Source organism: Papio anubis, chromosome 10 (assembly GCF_008728515.1).
Source record: "Papio anubis isolate 15944 chromosome 10, Panubis1.0, whole genome shotgun sequence".
Taxonomy (NCBI): domain Eukaryota; kingdom Metazoa; phylum Chordata; class Mammalia; order Primates; family Cercopithecidae; genus Papio; species Papio anubis.
The window spans coordinates 106,392,584-106,410,400 of NC_044985.1; the positions used below are offsets into that span (position 1 = coordinate 106,392,584).

Sequence of the window (17,817 nt, forward strand, 5' to 3'; positions counted from 1 at the left end):
AATTCTTTGTATTTGGGCCACAACATCGTTTTCGATAGAATAGCGGAGGCCAAGATCTAGTATGGATGCAGAAGAGAGAACCATGAGGTAAATAAAAATATCTTCCTCTTTTTTTGCCCAGTATATACAGCCAGATGTAAATGCAGTAATTTCCATTTATATGCAGCTTCACCTTCCATGGCTAACTGAGGTCTGAAAATATTAAGTGGGAAATTCTGGAAATAAACCATTCCTAAGTTTTCACTTGTGCACTGTTCTGATTAGTGTGATGAAAAACTGAGTAGAGCTGTCCCTCTCTGACCTCCCCAGGACATTAATCTTCCTTTCGTCCGGCGTGTCCACACTGTATACACTACCTGCCCGTTAGTCACTTAGTAGCTGTCTTGGTTATCAGACTAAAAACACATCATATATACAGTGTTCAATACTACTTGCAGCTTCAAGCATCAATCGGGGGTCTTGGAATGTATACCCTGCAGATAAGAGGAGACTACTGTAATCCCAAAGTATTCATTATGTCATAGCATGCATTTTCTACAGGGGTGAAAACTGGTTCTTAAAGGAAAAGGCTGGGGCGGGGCGGCTGGAGGGGTATGAAAAAAATCTTCCATATTAAAATGGTTTGTGTTGCTCCAAAGTTGAGCCCTACTTGACAAAAATCTTACTCCTCAGTATTTAATTCCTCTCATTGGGTTTTCTTGGGTATCACACAAGCAACATTGATATGGAAGATACAGTAAATGTGTGCAAGAACACTGCTATAAAACTATGGCAACAGATGGCTGTGATTGGAAGAATCTGTCCATTGCTAGATCTCCAAGTCACATTGAATGGGATGCCATTTGACTGCCTTGTGGCTGATCTTTAGAGCTTTTGTGTGTAGCTTAGGCTCTGAGACTTAAACAAAAATAGTTTGCATTTTACTATTTAATTCAAAAGGTTATTTAACACATCATTAGTTAGGGTAAGTACCCAAAAGACTGGGCGTGGTGGCTCATGCCTATAACCCCAACACTTTGGGAGGCCAAAGCAGGAAGATCACTTGAGGCCAGGAGTTCAAGACCAGCCTAAGCAACATAGAGAAACTGTCTCTAAAGAAAACAAACAAACAAACAAACAAATTAACCAGGCATGGTGGCATGTGCCTGTAGTCCTGGCTACACTGATGGCTGAGGTGAGAGGATCACTTGAGCCTGGGAGGTCAAGTGGTGATGGCGCCACTGCACTCCAGTCTAGGTGACAGAGTGAGACCCTGTCTCAACGACAACAACAAAAAGTACTCAAAAGAAAAAAAATGCTAACAATATCTGACTATCAACTAGATAAAAGTCATTTTCTTATATTAAGGAAAAGTTAAAAGTTAAATTCACTAAAAATTATTTTAGCTGGGCGTGGTGGCTCCCACCTACAATCTCAACACTTTGGGAGGCCAAGGCATGTGTATTGTTTGATCCCGGGAGCTCGAGACCAGCCTAGGTGACATGGCAAAACCCCGCCTCTACAAAAAAAAAAAATTAGCTGAGCGCGGTGGCATGCCCTGTAGTCCCAGCTACTTGGGAAGCTGAAGCAGGAGGATCACAGTGAGCCGTGATCGTGCCACTACACTCTAGCCTGGGCAACAAAGCAAGACCCTGTCTCAAAAAACAGCGACTGTTTTACTTTTGCTAAAATAAGTTTTGAATGATTTTTATAATTGTTTATTACTATGACCATACGTGTGTATAAATTGCTCATTGGCAAATATAATTTGATACACTACAGTTTATGTAAGTAAATAAATAACATTAAAAGTTACCCAGCAGATATAAAGTGAAATGTTAATCATTTTTAAATTTAACTTAAAAATTTTGATTAGTTATTGATAACCCTATATTGAAATTTTTAAAAGCTTTACGCTTATTTTTATGCATACAGCACAGCTATACATACATTACATAATACATATATGCGGTATATATATAGTGTACCTGTGATATTAAAATTTCATGAAGGAGCAATTAAGGAAAAAGAAAATATCTAAAAAAGGCCCTTAGGGGAGAGATTAATTTTAAAAAGGTTAAGAAACACTGTTACTACAATATCTACCAGACGGTATACCAAGCTGACCAAGCCATTCATCTTGGGACTTTATTCCAATTTGCTACAAGTACTAAAGTATCAGGAAAGCATCAAAACACCTAGCCCTCAAAAAGACTTACATGAACATGAGTGGAGAGAACTTTGCCTTGTGCATACAAGAGAGTGAAGCAACAGCAGTAAAAACAAGACAGGGCTAAGTGACTCATGTGATGATTGCTGAAGCTTTTATAAAAACAGTGCCTGTGTTATACCACTATTCCAACTGTGTGGGAATCACTGCTTATTTATTTAATACTGCCTTGTCTTTTAATTCCTTCAAAGAAGCTAAGGGAAATGGTAGTATTTGTAAGCTTGCCTCAAACACAAAAAAGCAGACATCCAGAGAAATAAAAACAGTTTCCATATAGACTAACCAAAGGTCAGAAGCTTAAAAACTTCCAATTTTTTTCAACCTGTTGTCTTCACAATTTCTTTTTTGATGGTAACTAAATGTGGGCATGCTAGAAAGATCTCCCTTTATATACAAAACGTCCAGAACATTTTGTATAAATCAAACCATAAACTGAACACTTTCACTTCAACAAGTTATTCAACAGATATTTTTCTCATATATTTCCAAGCTCATGTTACACTAAAAACCAGTGTGACGACCAGGGAAACATCACAATTTCACCCATATTTTTTAGCAACTGAAATCTTTCACAGGTGTCCTGAAAGGGGAAAAAGGTCATGAACTCCAGGTCAAGCCAACGATCGTTAGGTATTACTGTAGCAGAAGGTACTACCCACTGTGTATACATATGGTACAGGATTAAATGTGCATATTACTTACAAGGTTATTTTTCATTTCACAAAATGTATTCTGAGCAGCATGAAAACTAGAATTGTCAAAACTAAAGTTCTAAACCTTCTGTCTCTCCAACAGGGATCTTGTCACAAGTTAAATTCAAATTTTCTGTAGAACTGTAAATAATCAAAACTGAAATAGGTAACAAGCTAAAGGGGGGAAAAAAAACACAGGCTCAAGACAATGCAGCCAATCACACACAAAGCCCATACATTCTACAAGAAATAATTTTTGCCACTGATTTGCCCAGCAACCACATAACTCTTCTAAACACAAAAATGTTGAGAATTTTCCTTGCCCAGAAGTGGTTTTTGAAAAGGATAAATGCATCTTAACATACATAATTAAGTTTGCAACAAACCACAAAAAACGAAGGGAAAGAAGCCCGAAAAAAAGAAAAAGCATATATATGTGCCATAATAATCTGACCCAAAGCCACTGAAACATTTGGAGTTGAACCCTTTTGAAACTCTTAAAATGCTCTGCAGTCTGCTAAAAAGTTAAAGGTTCTTCTTTTTTTCCCACTCAACATTGACCTTATTCTGTCATCAACCTGACATTCTATCTCACTTTATGGTGTTAACTGCAAGGATGCTCAGGAAATAAGAAATATCAAGACCAGGGGACCATGGCTTTTCACTCTGGCTACAACTACGGGCTTTCTGGGTGCTCCTGCAGATACTCCACATGCTGCAGAAGACTGCCCCTGCATAACAAGCAAGGTTACACTCCAATGTCAACAAAACTCCTTAGATCAATGCAAAGATCAATCAGACGAATTTCCAGATTTCTTACAATGCACAGGGCCAAGTTTCTTAAAGGTGAATCAAGTTCTGTTTCATTCATCCCTACCACCAAACAAAGCAGCACAAAAGAAAGCTTAGTAGCATACATTAGAAGGACAGGAAGAAATAAGTATAAGTGCCGATGTAACTGACATATGCAGGAATCTCTGGAGAACAGACTTAGCTCAATTATAACTGCAATGCCACTAGGGATTTTTAATTATTAAAAAGTAAACCATATGCCAGAGTAATATAAGACAACTCACTCAGTAATCAAGAATGGCAGGAAACGGTAGTTCTTAATCTGCTTCTACTCTACTTTTTAATACTCTGAAGACATTTTCTTAGTTGAAAAAGCTATATGTAAAATAACAATAAATTGGAGGAAATGATGCAGCTAAACATGCCCCAGTAACAAAATTCCTGTGTTTACTGATTTGCTTAGGAGTCTAAAAAACAATTTTGTTCCTTAGTTGTGGTATGTATGTATGCATGTGTGTGTGTATATATAAAATATATATATGATTATCCTTTTTATTTATGGTTGAGGAACAGCAGTCTAGCAGTGGCTTGTCAGGCCAAAGTCAGTAATGTTATTAGTTTTCATCTAATATATATGTGTGTATATAAAAAATATATATTTAAATTATATTTATATATTTATATATAATATATTTATATATAAAATATAATTTAAATATATAAAAAATATAATATATAATATATATTTAAATATACTTATATAAAATATATATTTAAATTATATTTATATATTTAAAATATATATAAATATATATACATATATATAAAATATATACACACACACACACATATATATTAGATGAAAAACTAATACCAACTTTGTTACTGACTTATTTTGACAAGCCACTTCTTTAGACCTTGGTTTCTTCAACCATAAACAAAAAAGGATAATCATATTTGCCATTAGATAATCAAAATAGAAATCCCTATGAGAAATGAGGAACCATTATTTGTAATGACAGCAATTCTCTCTGGCTTGATGGTTCTTGCAGAAAGCACCCTGAGAAAAAAGCACCCAGAGCTAGGTGCATGCCCAGGACTCCAAGACACTAATGTGGCCAATGATGGTGATAGGGGGTGAAAGTAAATCTGCCTTTCCCAAAGAAAGCCCATTAGATATACTGAAATATATACTGATTCAGGCTGCCCATGTGTATAAAGCTTTTCACGTTCATAATCTTGGACATTTCAAACATGGAAAAACTTCAGAAGATTACAGTGTTCTACTATGAAAGCCAATGTAGATTCAAAAGGAACCACAAGACTGAGTCTGTAAATATTCATGCTAAATCAAAAACCAAAATAACAACCTGGCCTAACAAAATTGAACATAAAGATCTACAACCACATCAGAAGTAGTGACAGTTTATGAATGTGTATTTCCTAATTAAAAAAAAAAAATTCTAAACAAAAACAGCAGACATCTACATGTTAGGAAACTAGATACTAAGTATTATATTCTGTATGGGTGCTAAATTATATGGAATTCAAATTATAATATCATAAGTTTAGAATTAGAAAAACCTGACTTTTAAAAAGAAGAACACAAATTAGCCGTATCACAAAAGGTTCCAAGTGGCACATACCACAAAATTTTCCAAATGATGAATACTATGGCTTCTATATTCCTAAGGTTTCATAAATCAGTCTTTTCCTTGGTATAGCTATGAGCACCATTCAGGCCAAGTCCTCATTCTCACTCCTCTACAACGTGCTAAAATCCCTTCCCACCATTCTCTTCACCTCTGCTCTCCATCCCACTCAACCTACATATTGCTGCTAAATTAATCCCTCTAAAGTACAGATCTAGTATCACTTACCTGCTTTAAAAAAAGAAGCTTTAATACTTTTCTCCTAACTAGCTGCAGTCTTTCCCTAGCATTCAAGACTCCAAATATAGTTTCAAGCTCCTTCTTCACCCTGTAGCCAAACCACACTACACTGTCTGCTGTGTTTCCAAACACATAGCCTGTGTTTCCCATCGTGAGTTTGCCTTGCTGTCTCCACCTATTCTTCCAAAGGCCCATCTCATTTGCAGAAACTCCCTATTGTTTTTCTGGATGCCCTGAAGAAGCTGCACTTTCTTCCTCTTCAGAAATGTCAAGACAATCGCGTTAACATCTTTAACATCTCGGTTTGCAGGTCGGTATGTGGCGTTCTTTTCCCTGGCAGGTTGCCTGACAGCAGCACCTGTGTCCTACTTAGTGCTGTCTTTCTTGAAGTCTGCCTTATAACTGGGAACTCACACTCTTCTGATAAATAAATATCTAAGGAACCGACTGAAGCAGGAGAAATCACAATATTAAGATACCAGTTTATAGAAATATTATCCATCTAAAGGTTACACAAAGCATCACATTCACAACAAGCTATGCTTCCATTTACCACTTCAGCTCTTTGCAACCTTTCAAGTATGAAAGAAATGGGACCTCACATTCAGGACGCAATCTGCATCAAATTTTTATCTAGCTAAACTGTTTAAGAAATAAGATTTCTGAGAAGATTGTGCATGGAAGGAAAAGAAATGCTTCACATCAGCTTACAGGTTGCCATAAACCTGGATGACCTGGTCTTAAAGCAAAATTCTAGGATGGTAAACTGGTAAATAAGTACATACAGGCACTACGAAGGCAGACAACACTGGCAAGGATACTGGGAGGCAGAAGCCGTGGGGTCAACATGCATGACCCGGCTCCAGCTTCCTTAACTTGCCTAACCCCAGTTCCCTCACTCATAAAACCGGGCTCGTGGGCTGGATGAACTCCAAGATCCAGTTCTAACATCTAGAACTCCAGAAGCATAACACATGTCTGCATTTTATTATTTCTCATGGAAAGTGGGTAAAAAATAACTTCCTGCTTATTTGATCTCTCATTTATTTAAAAAAAAAAAAAAAAAAAAAAAAAAACCACACACTTCTTCAGCCTAAAAAACCCCATAGATTTCACGGTTATTTTCAAAGGAGTCTCAAAATGAAAACAAAACAAAAATTAAATACCCACCAACAAAAACAATCCCTGAGGACTAATAAAATAAATATAAGAAAAAACCAAAAATATTACCCCACCAAATCTCACTACAAATAACTGTTAAATGACATTTTAAAAATAAATGCTCTGTTAGAAATTTAAGATGCCAAATAGAGTTATAAAGCACAGTGAGGTGAACAGTAGGATTAAGTGGTAAAATATTTCTCTCAAGTTGTTTCTGGACCTTTCATGTAACAAAATTAATTTAGATTGAAGCTGCAGAAATATGAAAAGCAAAAATTTCAGAATTCCTTGGATAATGAGAAACTATGAATAGAATATTAGGAGCACATATATACCACTTAGTTAGCCTAACTTAAACTCCCCAACAAAGACTGTACAGTGCTTGGGATTTTAAACAGGATTCCCACCCTTGCTCCACCAACTTTATAACTTGATTAACATGTGTGAAGTCTTTCAGAGTAACTTCTGAGGGGTCTTTTTGTTGTTGTTTTTTTTTTTTTCTTTTGCCTTAAAGCCACCAGACAGGCAGCTTTTGAGTGCAAACCATCACTTTAGGCCTTACCAGCTTCAGCTCAGTTTAAACTTCTGGGTTCACCATGGTGCTGATGGCTTAAAGGTACCAGTAACTAGGGGTTACCATAGCTCAGTTGGAACAAAAGTATACTGTGCAGCGCTTATGAGAGTTCTGAAAAGTGTTTTCTTAAAATGCTGGAGGGAAAGGGGATATTTTCTGATTGAAATAAAACTCTATCTCCCTTTCTTTCTAAAATCCCAAATCAAAATTACCAACTTCATCAAAAACAAGGTGTAGCCTCCTCCTGACACTGTCACTAACTCTGGATTTGGCTCATCTGTCTTACCTTCCGATGCTTTGATTACATATCCCCCCTTGTCTTCACCAGGAGGCACATCGAGCAACTGCATAATTCTGTCCAGCAGCCCATGAATGATCTCAAACCCAGGATTCTTGTTGTAATAAACAGCACAGAGATGCCGGTAGTTTTTTGCGCCTACATCTAGGAAGATAAAGGAACTGGTCACAAGGCTGCATTAACCACTGCTTCAGAAACTGATTTACCCCAATACAAACTGAGAAAAAGTCGACAAAAAAGAAAACCAAATATTACACATTCAGAGAAGGATTTAACCTCAGAAATGCAAAATAAGATAAAATAGTCTTTTTTCAGCTTATCAAATTCCCTAAGGTGTTTTATTTGGGGGAAAGAGTGAAAACCCTCAATGCTGACCAGGGAAAATAAGACTTCACTGAGGTATAAATTGGTAAAATTCTTTGCAAACAATTTAGCAATATATCAGAGCCCTAAAGCTTCATACTCTCTTAATCATAATATTAATACTACTCAAAGGAAATAGTCCTACATACAAAAAGGCTTTAGGTAGAAAGACATTTAGTACATTATTTCCAATAGTAAAATTATAAACAACCTAAATTAGGGATGGCTACATAAAGTACAGTCGGTCACTCATCAGGATACTCAGTGGCTATTAGAAAGCATCTTTATGATGGTTTATCATAACATAGCAACAGCAAATAGTAAATGAAAATTTAAAAGAGACCACAAGGTTCAAAAAGAGGCAAAACTAAATTACATTGTTTAAAGAACAAACATAGGTTGGAAAACTATGAAGCAAGTAAGGGAATGACTATGACCAAAGTTAGGCTAACAATTACCCTAGGTTAAAAAGAAGAATCTGTGATGGGAAGGGGTCATATAAGAAGCTTAGGATACTGGCAACGTGTCATTCTTAATGCAGCTGATGGTTACACTAGTGTGTGCTTCGTAATCTCTTAAAAACTACTTACATTGAATACATTCTTCACGAAGCATTAAAAGAAAGCAGAATGCTAAAGGTTATGAAGCTATGCCACAACATGGGTGAATCTTGAGGACATTATGCTAAATTAAATAAGCCACTCACAGTAGGACAAATACTGCATGATTCCACTAATACGAAGTATCTAAGTCATGAAACTCGGAGAAACAGAAAGTAGAACGGTAGCTGCCAGGGGTTGGAGGGAAAGGGAATGGGGAATTGACATTGAATGAGTATAAAAGTTTAGCCATGCAAGATGAAAAGTTCTAGAGACCCACTATATGCACAATGTGCATATAGTTAACACTACTGCAACTGTGCACCTCTAAAAGTTACTAAGAGGGTAGCTCTCATAGGTTTTTTTTACCACAACAATAATAATAATTTTTAAAAGTATATGAAGAATAGGGCCAGGCAAAACAGCTCATGCCTGTAATCCCAGCACTTTGCAAGGCCAGGGCAAGAGTTTGAGACCAACCTGGGCAACACAGCAATACCCCATCTCTACAAAAATAATAATAATTTTAAAAAGATGAAAAACAGAATCACAACTACATAAATATAGCCACAAGCCAAAAAACCCCATGAACAGAGAAAAAGGCTGAAAAGAAATATACCTAAATGTTAACAGAGGTTATGTTTGGGTAAGGGTAATTTTTTCCAACTTTTATTTATTTCCCAATTTTTCCATGATTAGTATATATAACTCTACTTTGAAAATTAAGACAAACTTACAAACTCAATATTTCATTTTGTTTCACTTTATTTTTTGAGATAGGGTCTCGTTCTGTTGCTCATCCTGGTGCAATCACAAATAATATGGAAGTGCACCGCAGCCTCAACTTCCTGGGCTCAAGCAATCCTCCCACCTTAGCCTCCAGGGGAGCTGGGACCATAGGCACGTGCCACCACACTCAGCTAATTTTTAAATTTTTCGCAGAGACAAAGTCTCACTCTGTTGCCCAGGTTGGTCTCAAACTCTGGGCTCAAGTGATCCTCCCGCCTTAGCCTCCCAAAGTGCTGGAATTCTAGGTGTGAGCCACTGTGCCCAGCTAAAGTCAATATTTATAAAAAGAATTCCAGGCCGGCTGTGCTCGCCTGTAATCCCAGCATCTCTTTGGGGAGGCCGAGACGGGCGGATCACGAGGTCAGGAGATCGAGACCATCCTGGCTAACACGGTGAAACCCCGCCTCTACTAAAAAAATACAAAAACTAGCCGGGCTTTAGGTGTATGGCTACCAGTCCCAGCTACTTGGGAGGCTGAGGCAGGAGAATGGCGTAAACTCGGGAGGCGGAGCTTGCAGTGAGCTGAGATCCGGCCACTGTACTCCAGCCCCGGCGACAGAGCAAGACTCAGTCTCAAAAAAAAAAAAAAAAAAAAAAAGAATTCCAACAGTCCAAATGAACATTGATGGATAAACAAATTGGTACATCTATACACTACTACTCAGCAATAAAAAGGAAAAAACTGTAGATAGACGACAACTTGGATGACTCTCAAAGGCATTATGCTGAAAGAAACAAGGCTCTCAAAAGGCTACAGACAGTGTGAGTCCATTTATATGACATTCTGGAAAAGGCCAAACTATGGGAACAGAGAACAGATAGTAGTTGTCTGGGGTTAGGTATGGGGAAAACAATGTGACTAAAATAAGGGGTTTTTAGAGTGATGGAATTTTTTGACCTTGTAGTAATAGTTATAATCATCTAAACCTGTAATAAAACTCATTTTTAAAAAGAAGTACCTAGTATAGAGAGGAAGACTGAAAGTCAGCAGTCATCATTTAACTTTGTAACACTGTGGCCCTTCAATAAATTCTGGAGACCACTGCTCTAACATAAATGAATGCTGGCCTCATTCTGCTTTTCATATTAAAAAGAGAAAGAACAAACTAATATCTGAGGGAAAAAACTGAAAATAGAAAGCTGCTTCATGTTAGCAGATATTGAGCAAAACTACTTCCACGGATTTACTCCCATAGGTAAAAGCTACTAGCAATGGTTGACATAAAATACAGAATGCCTTTTATCTTCTAGATATCCAATTAAAACACGAACAGTTTAAGACACTGTACTCTAATATTAAAATAATATAAGAGTAAGCACATAAATGGAGTAAAAGGAAAACTAACATTAACTGTTAATCTGTGGTATCGATTATCTGGCACATGCTAGGTATTACCTATCTGTCAATTTATCTATAACCTTATTTAATTCTCAAGACAACCATGCAAGATAAATATTATTATTCCTATAAAACAGATGGAGAAACAAAGCTCAGAACGATTAAGTAACTTGCCCAAAGTCAAACTAATTGGCTGGAGCTAATACAATTAATTATATTGCTAATAAGTTACAAAACCAGGATTTGACCAGAATTGACTGACTCTAAAACCCATGCTCTTTACACTATAGGGTTTACCCAAAAAGATGTAAATGAAAACAAACAATATAACGGCAAACTTATATATGGCTATATATCCACTTAATATGGTCATGGATATGCATTGCTGAAATTTTTTTTATACGATAAACAGATGTTTTAATTTTCAAAAGTTTTTAAAATACTTAAGACTTCCATTTAAGCAACGGAAATAAATAATTTTTAAGGGTCAGTGAAGTTTCTAGCCATGAACAGTATTGTTACTTATGGAAAGTATATTCTGAGTTGAACTTCAGACTGAACAGATACAAAGAAATAACTGCCCTTGCCATTTAACATTTCTTAGTACACACTATATTCAAGGCGCTCTATTCTAGATATTCTCTGATGATGAAGGTCAAAGCCAGTACAAGGCATCTACAACCTAAACCCTCAGTAATGCTTTGTGTTTTTGAGACAGGCTCTCACTCCAGTAGCCCAGGCTGGAGTGCAGCAGCATGATCTTGGCTCATTGCAGCCTTGACTTCCCAGGCTCAGGCGATCCTCCCAACTCAGCCTCCTAAGCAGCTGAGAGTACAAGCACATATCACCATGCCCACTGATTTTTTTTATTATTATTAGTAGTAGTAGTAGTAGTAGAGACAGGGTTTTACCATGTTGCCCAGGCTGGTCTCGAACTCCTGGGCTCAGGCAATTTGCCTGCCTCAGCCTCCCAAAGTGCTAAGATTATGGACATGGGCCACCACGCCAGACCTCAGTAATTATTTTCTGAGTAGATCCCTAAAGCCTAGAAAAGAAGATAAGCACACACAAATAGCTATTAAACAGGAGCTAGGACAGGCCAGGAGCAGACAGCGGGCCATGTCTATGCCAGCTGAGGTAAGCGAGTAGCATACCACTGTCACCTCCATCATTCCCATTTTTAAAGATAAAGAAATTTGGTATCCAAAAGCTGTAAGTCAACGTTAAAATCAGACAGGCACAAAACCTCACTAAACCAACCACATGCATAAACTGAAATGAAAAGCCTGATTCCACTGTAGGAATACAAACTTTCTCTCTCTCTGTCTCTCCCTTTCTTTCTTTCTTTCTCTCTCTCTCTCTCTCTCTCTGAAGGGAAAAAATGAACTGAAACAGAACTAAATTATCCCTTTCATACTACTGACTTGCTTCTGGGTATTTTTGCCATGTGGTACCCATTTATTGGTGTGGATGTCACATGCTTTCACTTTAACACACAGGCACGTATTGAAACAACTTTGTAACTCCATTTTGGAGTTACTGTGAGAGAATAGCCCAACAGTAACACCACCATGAAGAGACAGCTTAGCAACATAAACTGGAAGTTTTATTTTGATAATCTTTGCCAAATTCCAAGTAATTTTTTCCTTATCTCCAAATTATGTAAAACTGTTATATTTCTGATATGAGCAGCAACATCTGGATTAAAAATTTAGAATTTTAAAAAACAAATTAAGTAAACTTGTGATGAGAATAATAAAATCACAATTAAAAAATTATAGAATTTAGGCCAGGCACAGTGGCTCAGGCCTGTAATCCCAGCACTTTAGAAGGCCGAGGCAGAAGGATCACTTGAGCCCAGGAGTTTCAGACCAGCCTGGGCAACAAAGTAAGACTCCATCTCTAAAAAAAAAAAAAAAATTTAAAGATTAGCCAGGCACAGTGGTGGTGTCATGTGCCTGTAGTCCCAGCTCCTTGGGAGGCTGAAGTGAAGGATCCCTTGAGCACAGGAGTTCAAGACTGCAGTGAGCTATGATCATGCCTGGGTGACAGAGTGAGACCCCTGCCTCAAAACAAAAAAAAAAAAAACAAAAGAGAACTTAAAAAAATTATACTCTATTTCATTCAAGAATGGTTTCAGGATGTTTATAGCACACACATACAATAACGAACTGTATATTTTTAGATTTAATTTTGCAATATTTTTAAGAAAGGCCTGACTTCCTTGGCTTTGTATTAAGCCCACCATAATAATTAGATTAACCACATTATTTAGGTGCCCCCTCCCAACTCCACATGGATTGGCTGGCTTTTTACATTTCCTAAGGGTTATTGCTCTCTCTGGACTTACTTCCTCATATCTTGCTAAGATACTCCCTCTACTGTAGCTGAACTGAATCAAAGGAGAAAATAACCACAAACTCATTTCCACCCATTCCTCCTTGAAATTGCTGGGTATAGTAACATTCCCATTTCCTAGTATGTTGCACTAAGAGACTATACTACATCACAGAAAGTCCACTGACTGCACACCACAAAATAAGAACTATTTAAAAGTCATGCCAAGGCTAGGGTTTGTTGGAAATGCCTCAGTTCTTTATAACTCAGTTAACAGACCGCTTGTGTCATGCCATCAAACAATTCTGCTTTTTCAATGGGCCTGGCAAGTATGTCAGCCTAAATTATCTATGTATTTCACAGACTTCAAAGTACTGCCTGGAGAGGGCTGATCTAAGCTGCGCAAAGGAGGGGCGGCTAGCTACAATTCTATAAGATGAAAGAACACGCCAAATGATTTTTTAACAGAAAAGAAAAAGGAATGGTACATGATGTCCCCTAGTAAACGACTATTACGTATAACTCAAATAGGCTCCTGTTCGGTATAGATCCTCTTCCACCAAAGTACCAATGATTAAAAACTAAGGTGTTTGGTCATGTTATACATGGCACAGACTGGAAAAGAGCAGAGTCTTCCACAGAAACTTGCCACTCCTATTCTCACATTCACCTAAAAGCCCAAAGAAAGATACTAGCAGAAAGCCTACTGGGAGATCAAAACAGCTTCTAGAATAATCAGAGGCTGATATGGAGCTTGAGGTTCATAGTCTGGCCAAGTTAAGAAAATAAAACAAAGCAACTTGATTTTTAAGTCTATTGCATCCAACAAATTTATTTCACATTGGAACCCACAAGACTATAATTTATATTGCAAATTTTATACATCGCCTGAAGAATTTCAACGCAGGCCTAAATGATTCACTAATGCAACAAGAATCTTATGAAGACATAATGCCTCCAAAAGTCATATTGAATGTGGGTAAACAGGCACCTTTATACACTCTTGGTAGGATGCTAAGTTTGTAAAAAATCCTTTTATGAAGAGAATTTAACAAATTATCAAACATTTAGATGTTTACACCTATGGAATGATCAATTCTAGTTCTAAAAATTCCTATTTGTATAAAGGTACAAGGACATTTCTTGCAACGTAGTTTAGCAAAAGTTTGGTAAAAATCTAAATATTCATAACAATCTAAGTAAATAAATTATAGTACATTGATATGATGGAAGATTATCCAGCCATTAAAAAGAAATGAAGTCAACAGAATGTGCTCAAAGGAGAAATGAGGTGCAGAACAAGACAGGTAAAGTATATCCCATTTGTATAAACACTAAAAAGTATTTATCCATTATCTATGGCTGTAAATAAAAGCATAACATATGCTGGCATAAGCACAGAAAAGGGTTGGCAACTAATTCTAAGAGTAGGATTAAGGAGAATCTGAATATTAAAAAAAAAAGATTAGAATTGCTCTTAAATTAAAAATACACATTCATGAAAGGTCTTAAAAACATCACAAATATATTTTCAATTTTTAAAAAAACATAATAAAGCTTAAGAACAATTTTCCTTAAAATGCTCTCCTATATTATGGCACCAAAGTACAGACTTTCCTTTTTAAAATAGTGCTGAAAAGCCAAGAAACAAATGTGAGGAAAAATCTATGACCTTCTCAACGCATGAAGGAAAAAGTTATGTCCTTGTGGGTTGGCTTTTATTTAGTTAATGTAAACCTGGAATGGATTTTTTACCTACTAAAAGAAAAATACAATATTCAATGCATGACAGGGCACATTATACTCATGTTAGCAGATCTTAACTATGTGGAACCAAATCTATTAAAATAACTTTCTATATTAAAAACGATGTATTTACACAGTTAAGATGCCATCACGTATGCAAATGATGTTACTTCAAAAATTGTTAATGTCAATGCTCCTTACATCCATATTTTTTGAATTATTAATTGGAAACTCTACATGCAAAAAATATGAAATGGTGAAATTAAATTAATCCAGACTGATGACATAAGCTCTCTTCGGAAAACCACATTCCACATGTGGATGCTAGATAATCCTCCATTATTTGAGGGCTCCAGAATTACTGGATAATTTCTCAGAACTGAAGTATTTCACAAGCCCACAATGAAAATGCTTTTATTGAGTTATTTTTAAGCATAGATTTACACAAAAACCTTTAAAAATCTGACCGCTATATTTTCGTAACTTATAAGACAGATACACAAACACCAACATACATATATGGCACAAACCAACAGCAAATTGAAAGAACAAACCAAATCATAAAAAAACAGTGAATTAGGTTTGTTCTGTGATGGCCATGGTGGTCAAGGGAGGAGAAAAAAACAAGACTCTTAAACATATATTGTGACTAAAGTTTAAAAAAAAATTCTGGATTTCTACATCCAAACTAAGCAGGGTAAGAAGAAGTAGATGATTCTCTCATTTAGAAAAGTTTCAGGGACAATGTGAAATTTTAAAAGCTATTTTGTCAGTGATTTGAGGGGTAGAGGAAATGTAGCTTGCACCAGGACTATAGCAATGCTTCAGAGAAAGTTAAGAATGCTCTGAGCAAAAAGTGAAGGCTTAGCATACTTCATTAAGAAAGTGACACTAACTGGCCCCTATGGGTGGTCAAGAGGCTTTAACCTATCCTATTCCATCTACTATATTTATTAAAATCCAACATTTTGTAAATGTAGTAGTTATAACCAAAATGCATGGCAATTTGATTTTCAGGGTTCTCCACAGATATATGTCAAATTGACAATTGCACGATTGTATCCTGCTAAATCTAAATCACCCTCTTACATTAGAAAGCCAAACCAATCTTTCTTTGGCTCTTGTTCCTTTTACACTTAAACTCACTCAAACCAGTGATATGTTTTCTCTTGCCATTTCAGGGAGATTCTATGTATATATACTGGCAGCTTCAGTGACCATAAAGCAATAAACTACAATGCAGAAGTCAATCTGTGTTTAAGAAAAAGCCTAAATATTGGATTTTGCAAAATACAGTTGGTTTTCTGGGTGTAAAGATTAGAAATTCACAATTAGGTCCTTTGCTCCCGAGAAGTCTTTTTTTTTTTTTTTTTTTTTTAACTATTTTGTTTATAGTTCAGTTGTTCCTGACATTTAACAGAAAAAATAAAAATGTTAAGGACTGAAACCAATCACCAATCAATAGCTCACACAGCAGCCTGATATGGCAGCTTCAGTGCTGCGTCTGCTGACTTCCTTGTTATCAACTGAAACATTCACCCCACAGCAGAGTCTGCATTCAACTTCTCATTCCAAAGCCATACACCATTCTGCCCAACAAAAGGCATAAATCAGCTGAGTCCCTTGAGTCATGACTAATTTTTTAAAAAGTTGCAGCAACTTCATATCTAGAGTCTCAATAAATGCAGTGGTTGGCTCAGCCTCAAAGAACCTGAATGTGTCTGATTTAGAGTGGAAGTCTTAATGCTCGAAAAGTATGCCTAACACAGTCTCTAAACTGGCAGCTTGACGGCCTCACACAACACGGATGGTCAGTCAAAAAAGTCTACATTAGAATAAGAAACTGTCCAACAAGGTCAAGCACGAAAATTGGGCTAGCAGTCTTTCATCTACTCTTACAGGAATACTGGTCACACAAAATGTGTGGGAGGCATATCGAAATCCAGTATGGATTCTATTTTTGTTTTGGAAGACATGCTTGCCCACCCCAAATTGATACAAGGCTGGGAATGTTGGGTTTTTCCTTAATATTAGAAAACAAGTTAATGGCAACTGTTGCTCCCTTCCGAGCTACCAAAGGGCAACTGGTACATTCTCTCTGGGCATTATCTGTAAGAATCTGCTCACAGGTTTGTCTCCCTTAAGACTGGCAACTCTTTCTCTGATATTCTAAAGCAGTCTCTAGCAACAAAAAATAACTTACAAATCTTTTCTACCAATGTGCTGTGCTGAATGAGACTCCCTTGCTAATTCTTGCCACTCTATCACCACTCTTTTGAACCAGTAGTTTGGGTACTGCTCCCACCAATGAAAATTTGAGGAATTTTCACAATAACTGGAAAACTATGGTTTAGACTTTTGTCTTCAAAAAAGTTTCATTTTTTAGAAGGAAATTGCCAACGTGAATCCAACAGAGAAAAATGGTTACTGGTTTGAGAAACAGTAAAAACATGTTAATTCACTCAAAAAAAGTAGGTGACCAATTACTCAAAAAACAATGTTCCTGTTTCCATAAATAAATTCCCACGTTCGTCTGTTTCAGTTTTCTTATTCTAAAAAAAAAAAAAAAGGCATAACAGAATCAATTAAGTCAAAAGTGAGGATAAGAATTGGCCCTGAGTGCCTCAGCAAGGTGACATTAGCCCTTTAATGGACAGCTAAGGCTTTCAAGTCATTCCAGTAAAAAATTCCCATAAACCAGGATGCTACGTTATCTGAGCTTAGGAATTGTAAACATCTTAACAACAAGAGCAAACACCAACAGTTCTTATTACGTGGCTAGAACTTTTCAAACTGTAATTTCATTTAATCCTTATAACATATCAATGAAATAAGTGCCATCATTATTCCCACTGTACAGATGAGGAAGCTGAGCCACAGAGAGAATAAACAAATTGTCCAAAGTTAAGCAGCTGGTAAAGGCAGAACCATGACTCAAAGCCAAGCACTCTGGCTGCAGAGTCTCTCTATGGAACCGCGGTGCTTTGCTGCCTCCCCTGTTGTCCTCTATGTACACCAGATGACAA

At 36.7% G+C, this 17,817-nt stretch overlaps 1 protein-coding gene across 1 annotated transcript in view; it reads right to left on the reverse strand.

The window, feature by feature from the left end:
- The window catches only part of FARSB (phenylalanyl-tRNA synthetase subunit beta), an 80,901-nt gene that overhangs the window by 19,785 nt on the left and 43,299 nt on the right, over positions 1 to 17,817 (reverse strand). The window contains exon 16 of the mRNA XM_003908000.4: positions 7,607 to 7,762. Within this exon, the coding sequence (XP_003908049.1) occupies positions 7,607 to 7,762 (156 nt within the window). The remainder of the gene's footprint in view (positions 1 to 7,606; positions 7,763 to 17,817) is intronic.